We start from the raw sequence: 22,157 nt of genomic DNA, 5'->3' as shown, positions 1-22,157 counted from the left end.
GACTGTAGGCGCGGATGTCCAGAGGGATGCGCGCCAGAGGAGCCGAGCACGCTAATACATGACGTGTTTCGGCTATTTGCATGCTTTGGATAGGGATCGTAGATGAATTCTGCCCGATGTTTAATGCGTTAGCATTCTTATGGCACTTTACGCACTTCCCTGTGGCTATATACCATAAATACTCGTGTAATGGCCGCACCCGTGTAAAAGCCGCACCCAGAACATTGTAACAACAAAAAAAAATTCCCCCAGAACTGAGCTTGAGATTTACCCGTTTGTAAGCTACACCCTTGATTTCGGAGAAGCTTGACAGTGTCATCCGTTGTGTGGTGTGAGAATTCCGAAGCTTTTTTTTTTTTTTATCGGTGGCAAAACAAGGCAGCCGTGCCGAGTTTTCAGCGCCTCCAGACAGCAAATGCACACAGCTCCAAGATTTAGCGCATGCCTCCGAGATTTTGGGGCTGCTCCGTCGTTGGTCTTTGGGGCGTCACCATTTATTCCAGCCAGCGCGTGACTCACTGCGGCAACGGCCCAGAATAGCCAGAGCCAGAAGCGAGTGCTGTAGTTCAATAAAGGCAAGTACCACCGAAAATATTTACGAACAAAAAAAAATCTTTTTCTCCGTGTAATGGCCGCAGCCGCGATTTTCACCGCAAATCTCGGAAGAAAATCTGCGACCATTACACGAGTATGGGGGGCTAGGAGTTGCGGAGTCGCTATCTGTCGGAAGCGCCTCCCTTGCGTAATATGAGGGATCACGCGGCGCGCTCTTCATAGGTTTTGCTTATGACGCTCAATAAGAACACCACGCGGCAACCCTCCTGGCCGTTTATGTAGGTACTCTCAAAACGAGGGAAGCTTTTGTCTGTCGATATTATAATCTTGGGCAAACTTAAAGCACTGAATAGTTTACAGACGCTATCTCTTTACCGAATACGCACAGCAAACGCCACTACGCGCGATCGCCGCGAAGGAGTCTCCCGAACCGGCTTCTTGGGTGAAAGGTAGGCAAACCCATAAACTATGTGAAATATGTTCTTATAGTAGGCTGTCTGCATAAACAAATGGGGCATAACAAAATGAAGCCCCAATGCAGCGATCACACTGTTCGCAGCGACCGACTGCGCGTCTGCACGCATGTCCGCGTACAGTGTTTTGCTTTCGCTGTGAGCGCGTTTTCGCACCGTGTCTGTGAGTGCGTGCCGTGAGCTTTAAGCTGCAGCATATGAGCATTTGACAGTACACTAGCAACCGTTGTTGCGTGGACGCTATCAGAACTGTCAAAAAAAATAATTTCGTCATAGAGACTTCGATGCTTACGGCGACTGTGATGAGCCGTCGCGACGATTCAATCTTCTTTTGTCTTCTAAATTCTTGGACATTTGAATATTATTTCTCAAGTTGCGTCGCACTGTATGTTTATCGGTCTTCTCAGCGTGCGATTTCCCTGTGCTTCTTTTTTGCAATCCAGTGCATTAATTCTTAACACAAACATGACCATATGCCATATGCCTTTCTTTAATGTGCGTCTTACCTCTCCCTTTCCGTTCCAGTGAACTTGCCAGTATCTGGTATCAACAAGTTCATAGACCAAACCGTCCTGACATTAGCCGGGCAGCGGGCGCGGGCGAGCGTCTCAGTGCGCGTTTTCTGCTACTCACCGAACATCGCGCAGACCCGGCGTCGTAGCAGAAATCTTCCTCGCGTGAGTGCTTGCTGCATATCCGAGTTGTAGCCGATGGCTGTCTGCCGGTTCTAAGTTTCGCCAGCCAAGCTTCACGCAGCTCCTTGCCCTGCGGCTACGTGTGAATAAGGCTGACACCGGGCTCCGTTGTGTACGCCCGGCACTGCGGCACCGAGCAGTAGCCTACCATGCTGCACGCCTCCAAAGGCAGCCACTATACCTATTATAGTAGTTTCAGATGTTGTCAAGTTGACACCCAAGACGGTAAATCCTCACCACTTAATCAGAACCGCGGCGCAGGTGGGACTTTAAACTTTCGTTTTCAGCTCGCTTCGGCGCTTCCGAAGCAGCCGACGTGGCCGCTGTGTCCACGTGATCCCTCATGCCACGTCACGCCGACAGTGGCGCCAGCTTTTCCAGTGGTGGAGCTCGCCGCCAATATAGTACCCGTTTTAACGGATAGAGTATGCCTCCAACCGTTTTACCGCCTACCTCGGTCACTGGGTAGTCCATGGCCGAATGACTAGCGCATCGGGCTGCTGTGTGCAGAGGGAACAGGGTTCCAAACCAAACGCCGGATAAACGTGTGTATGTGGTAAATATGTGCCGCTCTTCAACGAAGCTCTTTCACGCCGACATTGGTCAATGTAAACGCGGGACTTGGTAGGTATCGCTGTTCAATGAAACTTTTTGACGCCGACGTGGATCGCTCGGTGTCACTCCGTCTGTGCTGGTCTTCAATCAACCTCGTTGATGCCAACTTGCTCGGGTCACTGCGTACGTGCCAGTGGGTGGGCGCCGCTCTGCGTTGAACGACTATGACGCCAACTTCGGCAACTTGGTAAGTGCCACTAAAACTGTGCCTCTCTACAATGACAAAAAAGGTCCTTTAAATTTATCCGATGCTGGGCGGAACCAAACCCACGTCACAAGAGTTCCCCAAGGACAGCAACCCGACGCTTTTTGCAGGCTGCTCCATAATAAACTGCAAAACTTTGGGTGAATATAGATCAGACAGGCGCATGCCACACAATATTTTAAACCTCACGAACAAATGCAAACACTACGTATACTTCGCTATCGTAAGTAAAAAAGACATGTATACAAGTACGCAGTGCCACGAAACCACTTACTGTAGTAGTATCGTGCGTTTTTACCTGCATAACCTGCATACCTGCATGTCCGCATGTACGCATAACCTATACGTTTTGTTCTCTATTGCCGCAAGAGTAGAACGGGCATTCTACTCTCTCTCTCTGAAGGGGAGAGTGAAAAGCACATTTCACTCTCTCCTTGGTGACGGAGTGAACAATGCATTTCACTCTCCTCGACATTTTGCGAGAGTAAAACGACGCTTTGAAGAGTGAACCAGCCGCTTCACTCCTGTGATACCCTTCCTAGTTTTTAGAGTGTAGGTGAAGTTTTTGAAACGTTCATGCTGCAGATGAGTGCAGCTGGCGAAGTTGTTGTCCCAGAAAACTTCGAGCAGGGAGTCAGAGAGACGAGGTTGACAAGGAAAGAATTCATCGAATTCAAGCTGGCTGCTGAAGAAGACCCCTAGCGCGGGCGGTGACACGCAGGGAAGCTGCCGTTGCTTAAAGAAGAAAGGCGCTCTTTACTACTTCCATATCACATTCGCAAAATGAATGAATGAATGAATGAATGAATGAATGAATGAATGAATGAATGAATGAATGAATGAATGAATGAATGAGCAATGATGTCAATAGAAACGCGGAAAAACGACGAAAACGCTGACTGCGGAGTAGGGGACCGCGCAGTATATAGACCGTTTTTTCGTAGGCGCCGCCATATTGTGAGCTCAGTGGCGCCGCCTATGAGCAGCGCCATGCTGGCTTGGGTGAAAGCGGTCTTTTGCATGGCAGGTATACGCTCGGCGGTTGGTTCTGGCGTTTGTTTTCGCGGTCGTGCGCTCTGTTAAGTATGACGTGCGTTTTCTATCGTGGTAAAGGGTTCTGTGAGACGTGCTGAAGTGGTTTAAGGCGTTATGGCCGGAATTTCTGCTGGCGTTGAGATGGACGAAACACGCAGCGCGATGTGTGCGCGCATATTTGAGCCTACAATCAGCCTCGGAGATCAGTTGTGTATTTCCGAATGTTCTAGTCATTAATGTGACCTTATTGCAGTATTATCCTCTAATTCTAAGCTGCGGTTTAGGAGCCATGAAACATACGCGACGATCGTAACAGCGTGGGTACGTTCTGCTACGATAGGAGCTGTGATGTTATACTTTGACAAGCGTTCAAACTGTTCGCTGCAGATTATATTGCGTGACTACTTGGTTCGATGGATGAGGTTTTTGCCCCTGAATGAAATAGTTTTGGCAAGTAATAGCAGCATACCTTACAGTCTGAATTAGGCTTGTCCAGCAAAGGGACTGTTTACGAACTGCGCGAGCGTCCTAAGCAGTGGTAGGTGCTGGATTACATATATCTTTGTTCTATATACCGCATGGTCCAAGCATACGGCATCAGCGGTTATATATTTATAAACGTTGTACGGCGTGACTATGCGAGGTCCTATTGCGGCGTTAGCCCATTTTCTCTTGCTCTTGAAAGATGATTATAACCGAATTTTTTTTTTCGATTGCGTTCATTCAGTTCTCTACGACGCACTCACACGTATTACGGAAATTTGTCCTCAAAAATACACATCGCATTTTTTTTATGCGATCCCTCTCATATATTATGGCTGTATGCAGGCCAAAAAGGCAATGCCGAAGCGCACAGCTTACATATGTATCGTGCTGGTTCACCAACCGCAGTGATCGCTGTGCTGAGCAGCGCCATCGGCCTCATGCACGAAGGCTAGCGTAGACATGTGGTAATTTGAAGCCTACTAGACTTGAAATGCGCGAGAACGATGCCGGCGCATCACAAATATTTGATTGCACCTGCAGCTTAGATGTTTCGTGGTTGCCTTAGGTTGGCCGTGCACGAGCATGCGCTCTTATGCTTCATGTTTTACTCCCTATACGCCAAGCGATCAGATAGTGAGCAGATTTACCATTTCATGCTGCTAATAAGGAGACACCGCTTTCCTTTGTTGAATTAAAACCGATATAAGCAAAATAATTCACAACACATATACACACCGCGACTGATAATGTGCGTACACCGCGGCTGATAAAACGCGTCACATTTTTGCGCCCCCAAGAGATATTTCCGCCTACTGTAGTTACCGATGCACCGAAATGCTTCCCTGACGACCCTATATGAACGGACATGGCGTAAATTGCACAAAGTAAGACCTAAAACATCTCGAAATCGTTCCGCAGCACGCGACAGCAATACTTTCAAGCAGCGCCGCGCCGGATCGCCCAAGCCAGAGAGGAGGAAAGGCTCTCCGCGCGCCCTATCCTCCTCGCCCGATGAAACGGTCTATAGATAAGTGCAGGATTGCAGTTCCTTTAAGAAAATTTGATATTTTTTGAGCACATAGGCAACACGTACAGCGTCCTGGTGGTCAATATTTCGGCCAAATGCTATTCCTCAATGTATCGCAGAGCCGACAAATGATGCAATACTTGCTATTCTAGACACTTAGTATTTACAACGAGAATAACGGCATCATTTAAGTATACTTTAGATGACTAAAAGTGCACTTTTCCGGTTTTAATAAGTGAGTTCTTCGTTGTAGTCATTGTTTGCTCATACAGGATATTTCCTTTTTTCTTTAGCTGCACGAACTTTTTTTAAAGATTGCCTGTTGCAGATAACGCAATTCGAACGCTTGATCTAAATTACTCGATGAGGCGGCCATTACTTATACGAGAAATCAAAATCTTCAATTGAATAATTATCATAAAAACGCTAAGCATCCACTTGGACCGAATTCTCTGGACAGTACCAGTTCCGAGATATTAATTTTCAAACTGTCGGACGAAATGCATTGGCGTTCCAGTTACTTCTTTAAGAAACCGCTGTTTTGTCCATTGAAGCACAACAGTAACGGGAACACCAATGCATTACGACGGACACTTTGAAAATTAATATCTCGAAACTGGCGCTGTCTAGAGAACTCGCTCCAAGTGGATAGTCTGTGCGAGCTCAGCGGCTATAATTCGTAGGTTGAATTATATGGCGCAAATTGATTAATTCAATATGTAATTAGCCTAATTACGTTAGTTATTCAATTGAACATTTTGATTTCTGGTTAGCGCAGTGTATGTCGTCTCTCGCAGTCCTTGTCCTTCGCGCTGTACGTCATTTTTTATCATGAATTACCAACTAGCCCAAGCAACCACCCTAGTCAATTTAGAGTCCCGGGCGCATCAGAAGGCGACCGTTCCGAAACGGAATTGCAGTCGCGACTTGACTATAGCAGGCCGAGGGTGGATGGAAAAACGCCACAGTCGCTGAGCCCGCCAGCATGGGGCCTATAGTTTCGAAGCAGGTTGGACGAATAAAATTCGCAATCAAGGAATCATTTCCAGAACAGGGAAACTGTTCATGTTCAGAACCAACGCCCCGGTATATAGCATCCAACTTGCTCCGAGGAAGTAGTCTGAAGTGTAAACATAACGAGCCGTCATTCATTATCCGAGGATACTTTGCCCAAGCAAGCATACTGACCCAAGACTAGTAACACTTCTAAATCTCGTATACTTGCAGAAGCACCGACCTCCGCGACTTCTGGCATGGCAAGCCGCGTCAGACGAATATACAGTGCGCCGCTGCGAGCGAGGGCTCAGAATTGCAAGGGGCGCCGCGGATTACGCCGTAAATAAACAGAGTATTGCTAGAGATTAACGAAGACAGGCTTATTTGCCTCCGGGAACACTGCACAAACTTGCGGCGCTTTCTAACTTACGGCGCCGAGGATGGATGGATGGATGGATGTTATGAGCGTCCCTTTTGGAACGGGGCGGTGGGTTGCGCCACCAAGCTCTTTGTATTATACTGCCTAATGCCTTACCTAGGTTAAACAATAAAAAACAAAAAATACACTATGAACTTCCACAAACAAATTTTCTGATCCCCTATTACGCACTGTGCTTTTGTACATCTCCTTTTTTTGTCGTTTCCCTACTTTTCTTCCACCAATCCTCCGATTGCCTTTTACTAATCCCTCTTGCGGACATGTTTAGTTTCCCACTGCTCTCGCTGAACCCAAGGGCTTCAAGGAGGCAGGTGGTGCCTAAATCGGCCGCTGGGTAGACGCCTTCACATTCCAATAAAACCTGCTCCGTCGTATCCCTAGCTTTACCGCAGCAAGCACATGCTTCTTCTTCCTTCTCATATCTCGCTTTATAGGTGCGTGTTCTAAGGCATCCCGATCTCGCTTCGAAAAGTAATGAGCATCCCTTTGAGTTACCATAAATTGTTTCTTTTCTGATTTCGTTTTTTCCTCGTAAGTAGTAACTCATGGCAGGTTTATGTTTCATTGCCGCCACCACGAGATTATATCAGCCTCTCTGACTTTCCGCTTGACGTTCTTTGTTGCTGTGTCGCCCACCCTACAGGCCGCGTACTTGCTGGTAAGCTTCCTAGTTCTTTTTCTCCACAGTGAATCAATGTTTTTTCCTCTACAGATACCTACCTCAACACTCCCCCAGCCGCAATTACTTTGTTCCATATTCCTCAGTCGTTCTTCATACTCAATTTTACTGCGAGCTTCCCTCACTTCAAAACTAGTCCAGCCCACATCACCCTGCACAGCTTCATTCGTAGTCTTCCCGTGAGCGCCCATTATGAGGTGACCCACAGACCTTTGGTTCCCGTCGAGTCCTGATTGTACCCCTGATTTCAAGCAAACGACCGCATTTCCAAAAGTAAGTCCCGAGGACCGTTTTTCACGAGCGCCCTTGGGAAACGCTGGTTTCCCATGGGCGGACGTACAATTCAGTGAACTTTAGCGTGAAGCAACCAAGCCAGAACACGAGTATCATTATGTACACCATTAGCAAGCGCTGATAAATCGTGTTGCACGAGGCAATGAAAGGAACATTTTACGTTGCTTTGTAAAAGTGGGAACACGCTAGAAGAATTGATTTCGAACATGAGAAACCAATATGACGCCCGCTTCCCTGCTTCGGAGAACATGAGGATTCTAAACGGTGTTTGAAGAGAATGACGCATGGGTGATGTACCTATTGGCACGCGGGCAGAACGAAAACGCCTGTAACGTCTATGTCAGCTCAGAATTAAAACAAATGTCCCAACACGTCGCATATGTCATTCATCTAACTGAGAATACCAGCCGTCATGAGATAGCCTAAACAGCGTACACACCGCATCAAGTCACCCGCGTCCGAACGTGAAAGGATGTGCTATTTTTTTATTATGCTGGTCATTGCTGTTTCGCTTAGAAAAAAAGAAAACAGGCGCAACATGTTAAAAAATAATTTATTTGACTGCAAGAGCGGCTATACGAATAGGTTCATTGCGTACACACCGTATAAGTACTGGACTCTAAAAAAAAAAAATGCATACAACCGCAATGGTTAGTTTTGTCCCACAACGATATAATCAATTCACCAATTCTTTGCGCGCTTCCTTTATTCAACGCATCACACCGCGCCTACTTTCCTGTCAATAACGCTTCAGTAAGCTTCAGACAGCAAAGTACCAGACGCGCTGCATTACACGAAGCACGCGCAAACTGGATGACAATTACCGTTACTGGACAACGTTAAGCCTCCAAGGGCGTAAAAAAAATACGTCAGTACAACAGAGCGAGCGTCACTGAAACTGTACTGCCACAACCAAGCAGTCGTCGCGAACGAGCTTCTTTCTGTTCACTTGCTTCCAGCCGATCCTCTCGGAGAGTAGTCCCTTCTGCGGCGCATGCGCAATAGGCCTTCTGAAGCAGTCCGCGTCCTGTTCCGGACGTATCTTGACAGGCACGCTGACGTACTTGCCCCGGTTCTCGGTGTCGACGATTCTGAGCGACACCTGCTTGGCAAACGGCCAGGGCACAAGATCGTCCTCGTTTCCGGCGCACAGGGTGAACAGGAAGCACACGCTGGAAATCTTGCCCCGCTTCGTCTCGAACTTGCAGGCCAGGTTGAAGGCGTAGCCGTCCAGCGTGCCAGGTTGCTTGGTCGGTTTCACGAGCACCACCTCCGTGCCGTCGTACTTGCAAGTGACCGCAGAGTCTGCGTGAGAAGAGAACGTGAGGTACATATAAGCTTACCGCTTGAGACGTGCCAAGCAATATTTTTACACGACTGAGCATAAATTCTCTAGAGAGTGCGTTAAAGTGCCGACACGTATTCCTCGAGTTTTCGGAACTACCGCAGGTGCCTCCAACTCAAAATGATGCAACTTAGCTAGTGTGAAGCTAAGGAAACATTAATCTGATAATAAGTCCAGCGTCAACGGCGTCATCTACATTGTCGTGACGGAAAGCAAAATTTGCTGGCGTCGTGCAGCAATATAAAGCTAAGTACGATGGCGTTGCTCATAAAAAGGAAACAAGATAGATGTCTGCGTGCGTTTCCTTTAGCTGTGCCTCCGTGTGCCTTGCCGCAGCGATTGCACGAACGGAAGAGTATCGGCGTATCATGACGCCACGTACTAAAAAATAAGTACTATAAAGTAACTTACTTGCAGTGCTCTTACGCATGCCACTGTGTTTTCAAAGGTCCAGACTGTTTGGACCTTTATTTACCACACACACACAAAAAAAAAAATGAATTCGCGCTAACATTCCCTTAACACTCAAACACAATGTCACAGAATCATTGTGTTTAGTGCGTAGCTTTAGCAACGGCGCAGTATGAATGAGAACATATACTCGCCTAGTCCCAAGTAACAGCATGTTACACGAGGCAAACTGTCCATTGAATCCGCCTGCGGCTCTGTCACGTCGAAGCTGGCCAGCGAGTCTGATTCTTGTTGGTGCACGGAAGCCTCGGTGTTTGTTCTGGAGTGTTCTGACGGTGGCTCGCCCGACCCCTCTTGCATACTTCCCGATGTTGTGTCAAAGATGCGTGTTGCTTGATCCGCGTCGAATTTCGGGCTGCATGCAGCTGCTCCTATAGCACCGATCGGACAAGCGCGAAAACACGTTACAACGCTGATAACAAAATAACATCATAAGCAACAATAATCGATATGGAATAAAAGTTTATTTCAGCTTTTAGCATCGCGCTAACGTCCCACAGTCACCGCGACTGCGCAAACGCGAAGTTTACTGGACTCTCGATATTTGCCGGTTTTCGTGATTGCATAATATGGTATTGCATAATGTTAAGAACGGCCCAGCTGAGGTGCAAGTGCTGACAGCCAGTTGCGACGACTGCGGCGGCAACTTTCAAGGAACGCCACCGTTACGGTCTAGCCCCGTCGCCGTTGTGACTGGATGAGCTCGACGAAGCAGGCTTTGTGCCGCAACACGACACCGCCAGCCGGGTCGGCCGCGAGCGGGGGAGTTGCCGCGGGAACGTCGTCGGGGACCCTTTCCCACGCGCCGACCAAGACGCAGGACAATGGCTACCCGGGCGCGCTGCGAGGCTCAGCGCCGAGTTCTACGAAGTCTGTGTGACGTCGGTGCCGGACCGGACCGTGAACCTGTGCGCGCGTGCGTGTGTGTGTGTGTGTGTGTGTAACTTCCCGGAGAGAGGCGGCGTGTTTACAATGACTGGACGAACGTTTCCGTCCCCTTGGAATCAAGGGGGGATCGAGTGTTGATAAGCCGCTGTTGTGCGGATGCTCGAGACACTTTCTTAAGCAGTCATGTTGGACTGAGATACTCTCTCAGGCAGTCGTGTTAGACTGACGTACTTTCTCTCGCAGTCATGCTAGACTGATGAATTGCATGTAATTACTGTAAATAAACCCATATTCTTCTTTCTCGATGCGAAGCAGTCCTTCCCTTCATCAACGTCCTCAGCGTGGATAAGTCGGACGACGGCATGGGCCAGCTACCTTCTAATTCATGCCGGACAGTGGATCACGAGCGATGGGATTGAGCCCCCAATCCTGACAATAGGCTGCCCGCTTCGATCAACTTTCTATTTGATCTCCGTCGTCAGCACGTAATAAAAGCTAAGGTCAGCATTCGCTTGCTCTCATCTGAGCAGAAAGTATTACCAATGTTTGTCGTTATCAAGATCAGTGGTTTGTTTTGACGCTGTCTGGAATGAAAATGGCTTCGCCAAGTGTTTCGATTTTGGGACGGGCATACGGGTAAGCTTTTCGGATGGTAGCGGCTAAAACCAACAGCCCGATAAACTCTGCGCATGCGTAGTAATCGTGGCACCTGGTATTGTTTGGCCGGTAAGGCTGTGCTAATGCTTTCAAAACGCATTTCCTTCGTTTAGCAGAAATAAGGCTATATTGCATGCAGAAAATGAATTCAATTAACCTTGCGCCGGTATACGGTATTGTGTCCTCATGGAAAGAGCCGCAGATCTCAACCCATTTACCACCTGAAAAGCGGAATACGTTTTTGCGACCAGCGTGCGAGAACGGAACTCATGCGCTCGCGACGAAAACACAGTACACCGCATACACAGTAAGCACAAGTGTGCACGAGTAATGCGAAATTTTACGTAGCTATGCATCGACAAGTTGTACTTGTTATATAACTGAAGCAGTTCTTCCCCAGAAGGCGTGGCACAAAAAAATAACGGCGCTACGGAAGGCGTGGAATATATATATATATATATATATATATATATATATATATATATATATATATATATATATATATATATATATATATATATATATATATATATATGTAGCATAAGTCATATAGTATTGCTATTAGTCATCATAAGAAGCCAACAAACAAAAATCTAATGACGAATTAGTGGAAATGAAGGTGGATGAAAAAACAACTGGCCGCAGGTGGGATACGAGCCGATGTCTTCGTAATACGCATGCGATGCTCTAACCAGGTGAGCTACCGTGGCGCTGTTCTCCCATCCACTTTCTGGGCTATTTATATTTATCAACGAGAAGTAACCCTGGGAGTGTTAGCCAACGTCACGATTCACAAGCCCTGCCTGCATGGTGGTGGATGTGGAAGATCCTTTCTGCCGCAGGCATCAGGTGTACGGGAACTATTTGGGTCTGTTCTTTTTTAATGCACTTTCATTTCCATTTATCATTTCTTCAATTCAAATAATGAGTACAAGTAATTTCCCCTATGCTGTCCTTGATGTGCTTGTTTTTTGGCTTCTTATGACACACACACACACACACACACGCACACGCACACACACACACACACATACACACACACACGCACACACACACACACACACACACACACACACACACACACACACACACACACACACACACACTTAACTTCCCACATAACTTGAGCCAAGATGTTAACAATGAAAGGCGCGTCGGAAGTGAATTGAACCGAACGCATACTATTCGCAGTAGCCTCTAGTAACTTAGACTTTTTGTTTACTCCATAACTCCATAATTATTTAAGTTTAATTACCCAACCTTTTCATTATTGGCTGAGGACCCCAAGTATGATACGCAGATATGCAGAGCACCTTCAGAAACCACTGATCGGGTTGTTCCTTTACGACACGCCTCACGTAGTCCTTGTTTCCGGGTTGCAAAGAAAGCCCGCGAAATATGAAGAAAAGAAGGCCACGTCAAGGAGCGCTTGCGCAGCGGTATCGTATTGCTCTCAAGCGTGCGTTCGGTGAACAAGGTCGGCGCCCGTCGGATGACGGCGAAAATGCATGCTGCTGGCCGAGCGCTGCCGATGAGACGAAGAACGCCCTGCATGCCGCTTCCTCTTCGCCAGTCACGATGTAGTTTTGGCCCTATCTAGTACATCTATCTATCTATCTAGGCTGGAGACAAAGCAGTGGGGGAATATGGCATAGGCACTAGGAATAGCAGGGGAGAGTTATTAGTAGAGTTTGCGGAACAGAATAATATGAGGATAATGAATACCTTCTTCCGCAAGCGGGATAGCCGAAAGTGGACGTGGAGGAGCCCGAATGGCGAGACTAGAAATGAAATATACTTTATACTCTGCGCTAACCCTGGCATCATACAAGATGTGGACGTGCTCGGCAAGGTGCGCTGCAGTGACCACAGGATGGTAAGAACTCGAATTAGCCTAGACCTGAGAAGGGAACGGAAGAAACTGGTACATAAGAAGCCGATCAATGACTTAGCGCTAAGAGGGAAAATAGAGGAATTCCAGATCAAGCTACAGAACAGGTACTCGGCTTTAACTCAGGAAGAGGACCTTAGTGTTGAAGCAATGAACAACAATCTTGTGGGCATCATTAAGGAGTGTGCAATGGAAGTCGGTGGCAACTCCGTTAGGCAGGATACCAGTAAACTATCACAGGAGACGAAAGATCTGATCAAGAAACGCCAATGTATGAAAGCCTCTAACCCTACAGTTAGAATAGAACTGGCAGAACTTTCGAAGTTAATTAACAAGCATAAGACAGATGACATCAGGAAGTATAATATGGATATAATTGAACATGCTCTCAGGAGCGGAGGAAGCCTAAAAACAGTGAAGAAGAAACTAGGAATTGGCAAGAATCAGATGTATGCGTTAAGAGACAAAGCCGGCAATATCATAACTCTAATGGATGAGATAGTTCAAGTGGCTGAGGAGTTCTATAGAGATTTATACAGTACCAGTGGCACCCACGATGACAATGGAAGAGAAAATAGTCTAGAGGAATTCGAAATCCCAAAGGTAACGCCGGAAGAAGTAAAGAAAGCCTTGGGAGATATGCAAAGGGGGAAGGCAGCTGGGGAGGATCAGGTAACAGCAGATTTGTTGAAGGATGGTGGGCAGATTGTTCTAGAGAAACTGGCCATCCTGTATACGCAATGCCTCATGACCTCGAGCTTACCGGAATCTTGGAAGAACGCTAACATAATCCTAATCCATAAGAAAGGGGACGCGAAAGACTTGAAAAATTATAGACCGCTCAGCTTACTGTCCGTTGCCTACAAACTATTTACTAAGGTAATCGCAAACAGAATCAGGAACACCTTAGACTTCTGTCAACCAAATGACCAGGCAGGATTCCGTAAAGGCTACTCAACAATAGATCATATTCACACTATCAATCATGTGATAGAGAAATGTGCGGAATATAACCAACCCTTATATATAGCTTTCATTGATTACGAGAAAGCATTTGATTCTGTCGAAACCTCAGCAGTCATGGAGGCATTACGGAATCAGGGTGTAGACGAGCCGTATGTAAAAATACTGAAAGATATCTATAGCGGCTCCACAGCCACCGTAGTCCTCCATAAAGAAAGCAACAAAATCCCAATAAAGAAAGGCGTCAGACAGGGAGATACGATCTCTCCAATGCTATTCACAGCGTATTTACAGGAGGTATTCAGAGACCTTGATTGGAAAGAATTGGGGATAAAAGTTAATGGAGAATACCTTAGTAACTTGCGATTCGCTGATGATATTGCCTTGCTTAGTAACTCAGGGGACCAATTGCAATGCATGCTCACTGACCTGGAGAGGCAAAGCAGAAGAGTGGGTTTAAAAATTAATCTGCAGAAAACTAAAGTAATGTTTAACAGTCTCGGAAGAGAACAGCAATTTACAATAGGCAGCGAGACACTGGAAGTAGTAAGGGAATACATCTACTTAGGGCAGGTAATGACGGCAGATCCGGATCATGAGACAGAAATAATCAGAAGAATAAGAATGGGCTGGGGTGCGTTTGGCAGGCATTCTCAGATCATGAACAGCAGGTTGCCATTATCCCTCAAGAGGAAAGTGTATAATAGCTGCGTCTTACCAGTACTCACCTACGGGGCAGAAACCTGGAGGCTTACGAAAAGGGTTCTACTAAAATTGAGGACGACGCAACGAGCTATGGAAAGAAGAATGATAGGTGTAATGTTAAGGGATAAGAAAAGAGCAGATTGGGTGAGGGAACAAACGCGAGTTAATGACATCTTAGTTGAAATCAAGAAAAAGAAATGAGCATGGGCAGGGCATGCAATGAGTAGGGAGGATAACCGATGGTCACTAAGGGTTACGGACTGGATCCCAAGGGAAGGGAAGCGTAGCAGGGGGCGGCAGAAAGTTAGGTGGGCGGATGAGATTAAGAAGTTTGCAGGGACGGCATGGCCACAATTAGTACATGGCCGGGGTTGTTGGAGAAGTATGGGAGAGGCCTTTGCCCTGCAGTGGGCGTAACCAGGCTGATGATGATGATGGGGGCGTGCGGTTATTTGAAACGTTGGACTAACGAGTAGAAGAATGTCACATTCAATCCACGCTGTTCCAATGGTATAGTCAATATTCGTAAATGCGAATGTTTCTGAAATAGTTTTCGTATAGTACAGAGCGTCAATTGGGATAAAAAAAAGAAATATTTTAGCAATAGTACAGTTGAAACTCGATTTAACGAAGTGATGACCATGCTCGAACTATTTCGTTAAATCGGGAAGTTCGCAGAATCGAGAAAGGATTTTTTTATGTCCTTCGGAATCTAAAATTGTAAAGTGGCAACACGCAAAGGCTACCATTTGCCGCTAATTCAGCCATCTGTCGCATAAACCATAAAATAACTAAAGCAACCACCACCGCCCCTACCGAGGCGGTGTAGCGTCGGCTGTTCCGTGCATGGGCGGGGCGTGCAGCCTCGTTTAAGATGGCGTACGGTTTACTGACGAGAAGCGAGCTTCAACGCATCAGGCATTCTTTTTATTCTTTACCGTTCAGGTAAGCCCCTGGCTGCACGTGCTCGTGAGCACGAGCTCCTTCCATGAAGGAGGAGCTTCTTCTTCTTTCATCCGAGACTGTGCTGAGATCAATTCAACAGCCTCGTCAAAATAAAGCTAGGGATCTGACCATGGCGCCTAGATGTTTTAATGCGATAGCTTTAGAGCGCGCGCTCGAAGAACACACGTCTGTATCAAAATTAGAAGTCCCCGCTTTATTGCTCATTTATTTCAGGGGAAAATTCGTTAAATCGAGTTCGGCCAAGTTTGTTTCGTTAATTCGGGTTGATGATAATAACATTGAACCCTATGGGTCCCTGCCGTGGAATGTAAAATTCTTCGTTAGATCCGGAACGTCGCAAAATCTGGTTTCGTTAGATCGAGCTTTAACTGTGCCAAATTCGTCCCTTGGGACATGGCATAGGCATAAAACATAAATTACGTAGGGGAGCAAGCTACACCTCTTCAACAGACAGACGTAATCGGTTATGCGCAACGATCGTTCGCATTGGCGAGGACTCCCTGCGAGCAACTGCCAATTAGTTCCTAATGCTTGATTCGTGTCGCTTGTAAAGAACACTTCATAACGTGCAGTGTAAGGACACAAACTTGCTAATGTTGTGGATACTAGGATGTGAACATCGTTTTATAGGAACCGCGATAACTACTGTTCGATATTCGAAGGCTATTCGAAAAAATATATTTGATACTCGCTTCGATTCGCTTCTGGCGCTATTCGGCTCCCGTTTTAAAGATTGCAATTTGCGTAACCCAAGATGTACGTGTTATGCCCACGCTAAAGTTTAGAATACATGGGAACACAAAAAATTGTTACGGAGTCCAGTGCACCGAATTCGGCGAGGTTGTCATTTGTTTCCTTTTTTCTCCCTCTTTTCTTTATTTGACATCCCACGTACAGATGCATATGATTTGATGACAGCGGCATGGACAAAAAAAAAAAGAGAACCTTAGAAATTGGCTGGACGGATGTCTGTGGCCCCTAAGAAGGCGGAAAAACAACTGTTCAATAAACAGGCTGAAGTAAGATTACGTAAGTGAAAATTACGTACTTCCGGAAGAAGCCCAACTGTCGTCTGCTCACGCACGCTCAGCCACGGCCGGGCGCGCGGGATTAAACTTTGTCCACCCGGTTTATCGGTAACGCAGCCGTCAGGTCTTGCCAATTTCGATTAGTTCTCACCGCTTAACTAGCCTCAGCCGGCACGCACGCTTTGCAGCGCGCGCTGTTACGTTCAATCAGCAGGGGCTGGCGATATTCGGGGAAGCGACCGTCCGAAAGGCGCCATCCCATCTGCTGCAACGACTCGCTTTGAAAGGACGGCAATACGTCAGCCCCCTCACCATGGCTGCGGCGGTGACTCGTTTTGTAAGGAGGACAATGCGCCGCGTCCCCAACGGAATGGCGCCGAGATGGCTAGACGCAGTCGGCGGAGCAAGTATTGTTAGTGTGTACGCCGACACCATCACGGTCTGTTTGGAGCAGGGGAGCTCCTGGAAGATAATTTGCGATGCCGTCTCACGCAGCTTAGAAGTCGCCAGTCAATGGACAGACGCGGTGGCCACTGTCTGCGGAGTCGACTCTGGGATAAAGAGGCGTCTGCTCGGTGCAGCACCATGTCTGCGTGAACCCACTCACCTCGGTGTGGTTAGTGCAACCTGCGCGGAAGTGAGTGCGTGAACCCTCCCCCTCAAAGGCGGGTCGGCTACGGTGACTTAGGATACTCCGTTTGGTCGAACGGCCGTTTTCCCTCCCCTAGGGATCCAGGGAGTACAGAGTGTTTATAAGCAGCCGCGGCGCGGCCGCTGGGAGTGCATTCTCTTTCAGTCATGCTAGACTGATGAACTGTAACGTTCTCATGTAGATACTGCAAATAAATCCCACATTCCTCGTTATCGATGAGAACAAGTCTCTCCCTTCAACAACGTCCTCAGCGTGGATAAGTTGGACGACGGCATGGGCCAGCTACTATCTATTTCATGCCCGACCCCAACCATTACAGCGCTCACTCCTGGCCGCTCCTGGTTAGACGCCTTGGATGACTTCGGATTGATAGCGCTTCAAAATGCGCAAGTTCTGTGTGGCTACTGTCCATCGGTCTAGCTGGTGCTGGACAAGGCCTGTCTGCACCACGTAGCACGGCCAGACGAGCATATGAGCGCGAGCAAGCACTCAAGCCCTGTCGTGCAGAAAGCAATTGCTCACATGCGCACTACAGTTGCATGTAGCTGCGGTCTGCTACGTAGCGTACATACCGTGGCCGCCGCGGGTTGCCGCAACGAATACGCTGGCTTAGCGCACTGCGGCTCGCTGGGAACAACCGCGTTTGGCTTACATCGTCGTAGTCGTCAAAACAGGAAGTAGCGGCGTCTACGTGAACATCCAAAATCGTATTTCAGCTGAGCGTTGTGGGCTCACCCCGCTCCGCCGTAGCCGTCGCTGTGCAAGGTATTGTAGAAGCGGAAGCTCCTCAAATGGTGTGTTTGATCGCAAGTAATTTCGCTTCTGTGAACGCATTGACGCACTTTTTGCGGCAAAGTATTTTGGAGATAGCTTATTTTAACTTCAAACGTATTTCTCTACTTCTATAAAAAAAGTGGTTCAGGTCGCCTTCGAATATCTCCGGTGCTGGGCGGAGTCGAACGCGCGTCACATATGTTCAGACAATCTTGTTTGAATATACATTCGTACTCGCTCCACGCGGGGTCTTCGCTCCACGCGGCGCAGCCTGTCCGGTGGGGAGCGCGCTACACGCCTCAAAACATGACCCGTTGCGTCGGTTGCAATTCGCTGTGGCCGATGCATTGCTTCAATTCTAGGCGCACTAACGCCGACATTCATCTTAATATGGGTTCTGTCCGATCGTTTTTTTTCTTTAAAGCTAGATTGATAACTGGAACAACAATGGAGTTCCCGGTACATTTCGAGTGCCTATTTCTCGAAACTCATTCGGGTCAGAGAGGTCCTGGCAATAGGGTAGTTCTTGTGTACTACCGACTTCCAATTTTGCGATTACAACATGCCCTCTATCACTAATTAAAAGATAAATAAATACTGCTAAAATTTATATTTTCAGTTATCGCGTAAATTAAGACGTCCTCCGCTATTGCGAAGCGTGATGTTGGTCAGCAAAAAGTTTGAATCCCACGTGCTGTGGGAATCTGTTTAAGCGAAGCTTTCGTCGGTGTTTGTTGAAAGTGCTGTTGCACATCGTCCAACATGAACGTGTTGTGCTGGATCATGTACAGTCGCGGACAGAATATTACGGACCACGAAATCTAAGAAAAAGCTGAATATCTCCGGGACCTCCCAACGCAATCTGGTACCAGATTGCGCTGCCCACGACAACGTTAGCATATTCTAGTCGAGGTCCAAAATGCAAATACGTATTTGCATTTTGGACCTCGACTAGAATATGCTAACGTTGTCGTGGGCAGTTTTACTGGTTACTGCTACAGGCTGCTCGGGAATTGAACGTTTTCGGAGATCCCGTGGTCCATTTTATTCTGTCCGCGACTGTACATGCCCTGTATGACGACACTGGAATGACCGCGTAGGTTTGAACATGGCTGCATAACGACGACGCAGCGTTGGAATGACCACGACCAGGAGACGACACTGGAGTGATCGCAGTGGCATGACGGGACGAAAGCACCATAACAATTAATGGCTTGTCGATGCTAAAATGATTAAAATGCTACGACGAAAATGGCAGGACGATAGTCAAAGTCCACGGCAGCGGGACGGCAAAGGCAAACCGAGTATGGGATATAATGACAGTGGAATCACTATACGACAGAATGACGGCGCTGGAATCAACGACCATGATTCCACGAAGCAATGACAGTGACTCCGTGACGACGACGCAGCGATGACAATGGCATGAAAAGAAAGTTGACGACGGAGTGACGTTGACACTATCACGACGGCGGCTCAAATCTGGCGGCGTGATGACGTTTTTGACAACATAATGACAGGGACTGAATTAAGATGGAATAAGGATGGCGATGGTATATGAGAACGAATAAGTGGTCACAAACAATGGCCTAATGGCGATTAAATAACGGTGACAGAGCAAAGGCAACGGCATGAAAACGATGACGTGTGGGTACTGGCGATCACGCCTGCGCATACGTTTATCACCTACCGCCGCGGGCCACCTCGATTCGCACTACAACATCCGATGGTCACTTGCACTATGTTCGGGACCGGCCAATCATGCAAGGCTGTAGCCAGTTGGGAGAGCTGACAGTAGTGAGAAGACAACGGGGTGACGTCGAAAAATGCTTTCAGCATAACCCAGGCTATCGGCAAGAGCTATTCCGAAAGACAACAAATGTAGCTGCTGCGGGAAAAAGTAGCAGTAGCAAGAAATTCGAAGAACTATAGGTAAAGAAACCTTGCTTTAAAAATTTTTTTTTAGCCCAACGATTTAAGAACGCTGTCGCAGAAGCGCACTATATCTGGGTGTAGTGTACAGCAGCGCGCGCGTATTTACTGAACCACTGTTCGCCGAGTATTCTTGCAGCGGGCCAAGAAACAATCGTGAGCACTGCGTAAATCGACACTCACCTATAAGTGACGAGCTGCGACTGACCCAAACAGCGCGGTTGATCCGAGTGACATCACCAATGCTTGGGAATCACGTTCAAATATTAGGTTAAGCAACAACCAGATGTGAAAGTGCGGTCAGTTTAGTTGCGTGTGAACGCTGCACGAGCGCAGTGTTGATTCTTCGTAGGAGTGTTTCCAATACATGCACGGTTGGCATCTAAAATCTAAACGTTGGCGCTTTGTACGGTACGGCCGGCGGATTTGACGGCTTATCTCCAGCAATCACCCCCACGGTCACCATGGGAACAAGCGAGCATTGTCCGCGTAGCCGCCGAGATAACGCAAGACAGACAATGATCCAGAACTGATGGAACTTGAAGGTGTCCAGCGGGGAAGATAAGGCTTTGGCAATGCTTGCTCTTCGGTAGACGCGGTTTAGATTGCTAGAGGTAAACAAGGCCAACGCCTCCGGATGACAGTTGCATTTTCGAACTAGCAGGCCCATCTTCATCTAGGCAACAATTAGCCCTTATTCCTGGTAGACTGTGTTCCACGCCCTCAAATGCGGTTTGACCTCATGTCTGCAGTCAATTCACGCTCCCCTCCCCCCACCCTTTCTTAATCTGATCTAGGCACCTATGACCTGGAAATATGGCGCTTCGTGTAAATGACGCTCGAATTAGCGTCATATGAGCGTCTGTAGTAGCGAAAAAAAAATGGCGCCTGACTTCCCATTGGCTGTGACGCCATGTCATGAGCAGGCTCGCGCACTCGGGACGCTGGCTCGTGCTTGCTGGCTGAGACAGTTACGTGGTTACCACTATGCAGTCCGAAGCATCTACATCGTCGGCGGCCACGACCTCGGCAGTAGCGAGATGTGGCCGTCTACGCCAGCACACCGCAGCCGAAGCAAGGGAGCGGGATAGATAGACAGATAAACTTCATTAATAGAATAATCAGAAGAATCACTAATAGTCAGGACCCCTAGTCCAGGGCTCCACTGGCTCTTGCCATCTTCTCAGCTCTCTGTATGAGCTTGAGGTGGTCGTCGAGGGCCGAGCTGGACAGCAGTGCCTCCCATTGCTCCCTCGTGGTGTTCTTGTTGGGGTGCTCTATGTTGTGCACTGCACTCCCACGTAATGTGGTATAGGGTTGGTGTGGCCCTGCACCACGGGCATTCGTCCCTGTAGGCTATGGAGTGTAGCGTGTAGGTATGTGTAGGTTCGTGTAAGTACCTGTCTGGAGCCTATGCCAGGTGACATCCTCATCCTCTGTCTAGATTTCGATGGGGTGGTGGATATCGCAAGAGCCTCCCTCTGTGGTAGTTAGCGATGCCTGAATATTCGAGGTCGACAGGGCCCGGGTCTTCTGCAGCCGGCGTGATGAGTGCTCGGTTATGCATGAATCCTCGAGCTGCTCTGTCGGCCTGCAGGTTGCCCGTGATGCCAGTGTGGCCCAGTATCTAGATGATGGTTTGGGTGGTGATGCCCTCAGGGTCCTCCTTGAGTATTTCGGCTAGGATTTGTGCAGCAGGTCTTCCAATTCTACCCTGCAGGAAGTTGCAGCAGGCCTGCTGGGAATCCGTGAGGATCGTGAGTGGAACAACGCAACAAAATGAGCGACTAGGCCGGTCGCGAATATCCACCGTCGTCGTCAACTGTCCCAATACACGGCAGGTGGAACGAGCATTAACGCAAACATTACTCGCAGCACAAAACTCGCAGGATCGCTCAGTGGCATTTAGTTGGACATTAATGCTCTTGCATTCACAACTCGTAAGAAGCGTGTAGGAATCCTCGGATTTTTTTTTTACTATATCATTGCTTTTGGAAGTCGGCCTACCCTTGGCCTAGTGATGCCATAATATATGGTGGCTAATGATGCCGTGAATGGGAGGCTAGTCGTGTGGAGTAGTCCACATCCACGCATTTCGTATATAATACATTTTAATGGCACAATCGCATCTTGCTGTTAGTTTACAGAAAAGAAAGGGACATGGAAACGTGCAATTCTTAAAACTTAGTGTGCGGTGACGAAAAAGGAACTTGAAAATTAAGCTAAATGGCGTCTCTTTCAGCCGGCTGCTGAAACCAAGGTGACCCATTCATAAAAACTCTAAAGAGAAATACTAAATTGGCCTATAGTGATAAAATATTATCCAAAAATCACATTTTCATTGATTTGGCGGCAAGAGCTAGGTTTTAAAAGTAAAAATGAGACC

General features: G+C 47.6%; 1 protein-coding gene across 2 annotated transcripts; it reads right to left on the bottom strand.

Annotated features, from left to right (window-relative positions):
* Window positions 1-8,033: 8,033 nt before the first annotated feature.
* On the bottom strand, window positions 8,034-20,159 carry LOC139061239 (uncharacterized). Of its 2 annotated transcripts, none has more exons than XM_070540938.1 (3): window positions 19,955-20,159; window positions 9,450-9,686; window positions 8,034-8,804 (listed from the first exon to the last, which is right to left on the bottom strand). In XM_070540938.1, exons 2-3 carry the CDS (start codon window positions 9,613-9,615, stop codon window positions 8,389-8,391), a joined length of 582 nt encoding a protein of 193 aa, XP_070397039.1. In that variant the 5' UTR covers window positions 9,616-9,686; window positions 19,955-20,159; the 3' UTR covers window positions 8,034-8,388. The 2 variants fall into 2 exon arrangements, with proteins under 2 accessions (XP_070397039.1, XP_070397038.1); XM_070540937.1 differs by lacking the exon at window positions 19,955-20,159 and adding an exon at window positions 11,018-11,063.
* Window positions 20,160-22,157: the final 1,998 nt, after the last annotated feature.

This window comes from Dermacentor albipictus, chromosome 6, assembly GCF_038994185.2.
Source record: "Dermacentor albipictus isolate Rhodes 1998 colony chromosome 6, USDA_Dalb.pri_finalv2, whole genome shotgun sequence".
NCBI lineage: Eukaryota > Metazoa > Arthropoda > Arachnida > Ixodida > Ixodidae > Dermacentor > Dermacentor albipictus.
The sequence above is the reverse complement of the archived record's forward strand: the minus strand, read 5'-3'. Positions and strand labels throughout refer to the sequence as shown.

What these genes read in the sequence shown, in the direction of transcription:
- LOC139061239 (XM_070540937.1), bottom strand. Translation starts at nt 11,048, where the DNA reads ATGAGGACACAATACCGTATACCGGCGCAAG. An exon ending in ATACCGTATACCGGCGCAAG is followed by an intron (nt 9,687 to 11,017) that starts GTTAATTGAATT and finishes TCGGTGCTATAG; the next exon opens with GAGCAGCTGCATGCAGCCCG. An exon ending in ATGCTGTTACTTGGGACTAG is followed by an intron (nt 8,805 to 9,449) that starts GCGAGTATATGT and finishes CTTCTCACGCAG; the next exon opens with ACTCTGCGGTCACTTGCAAG.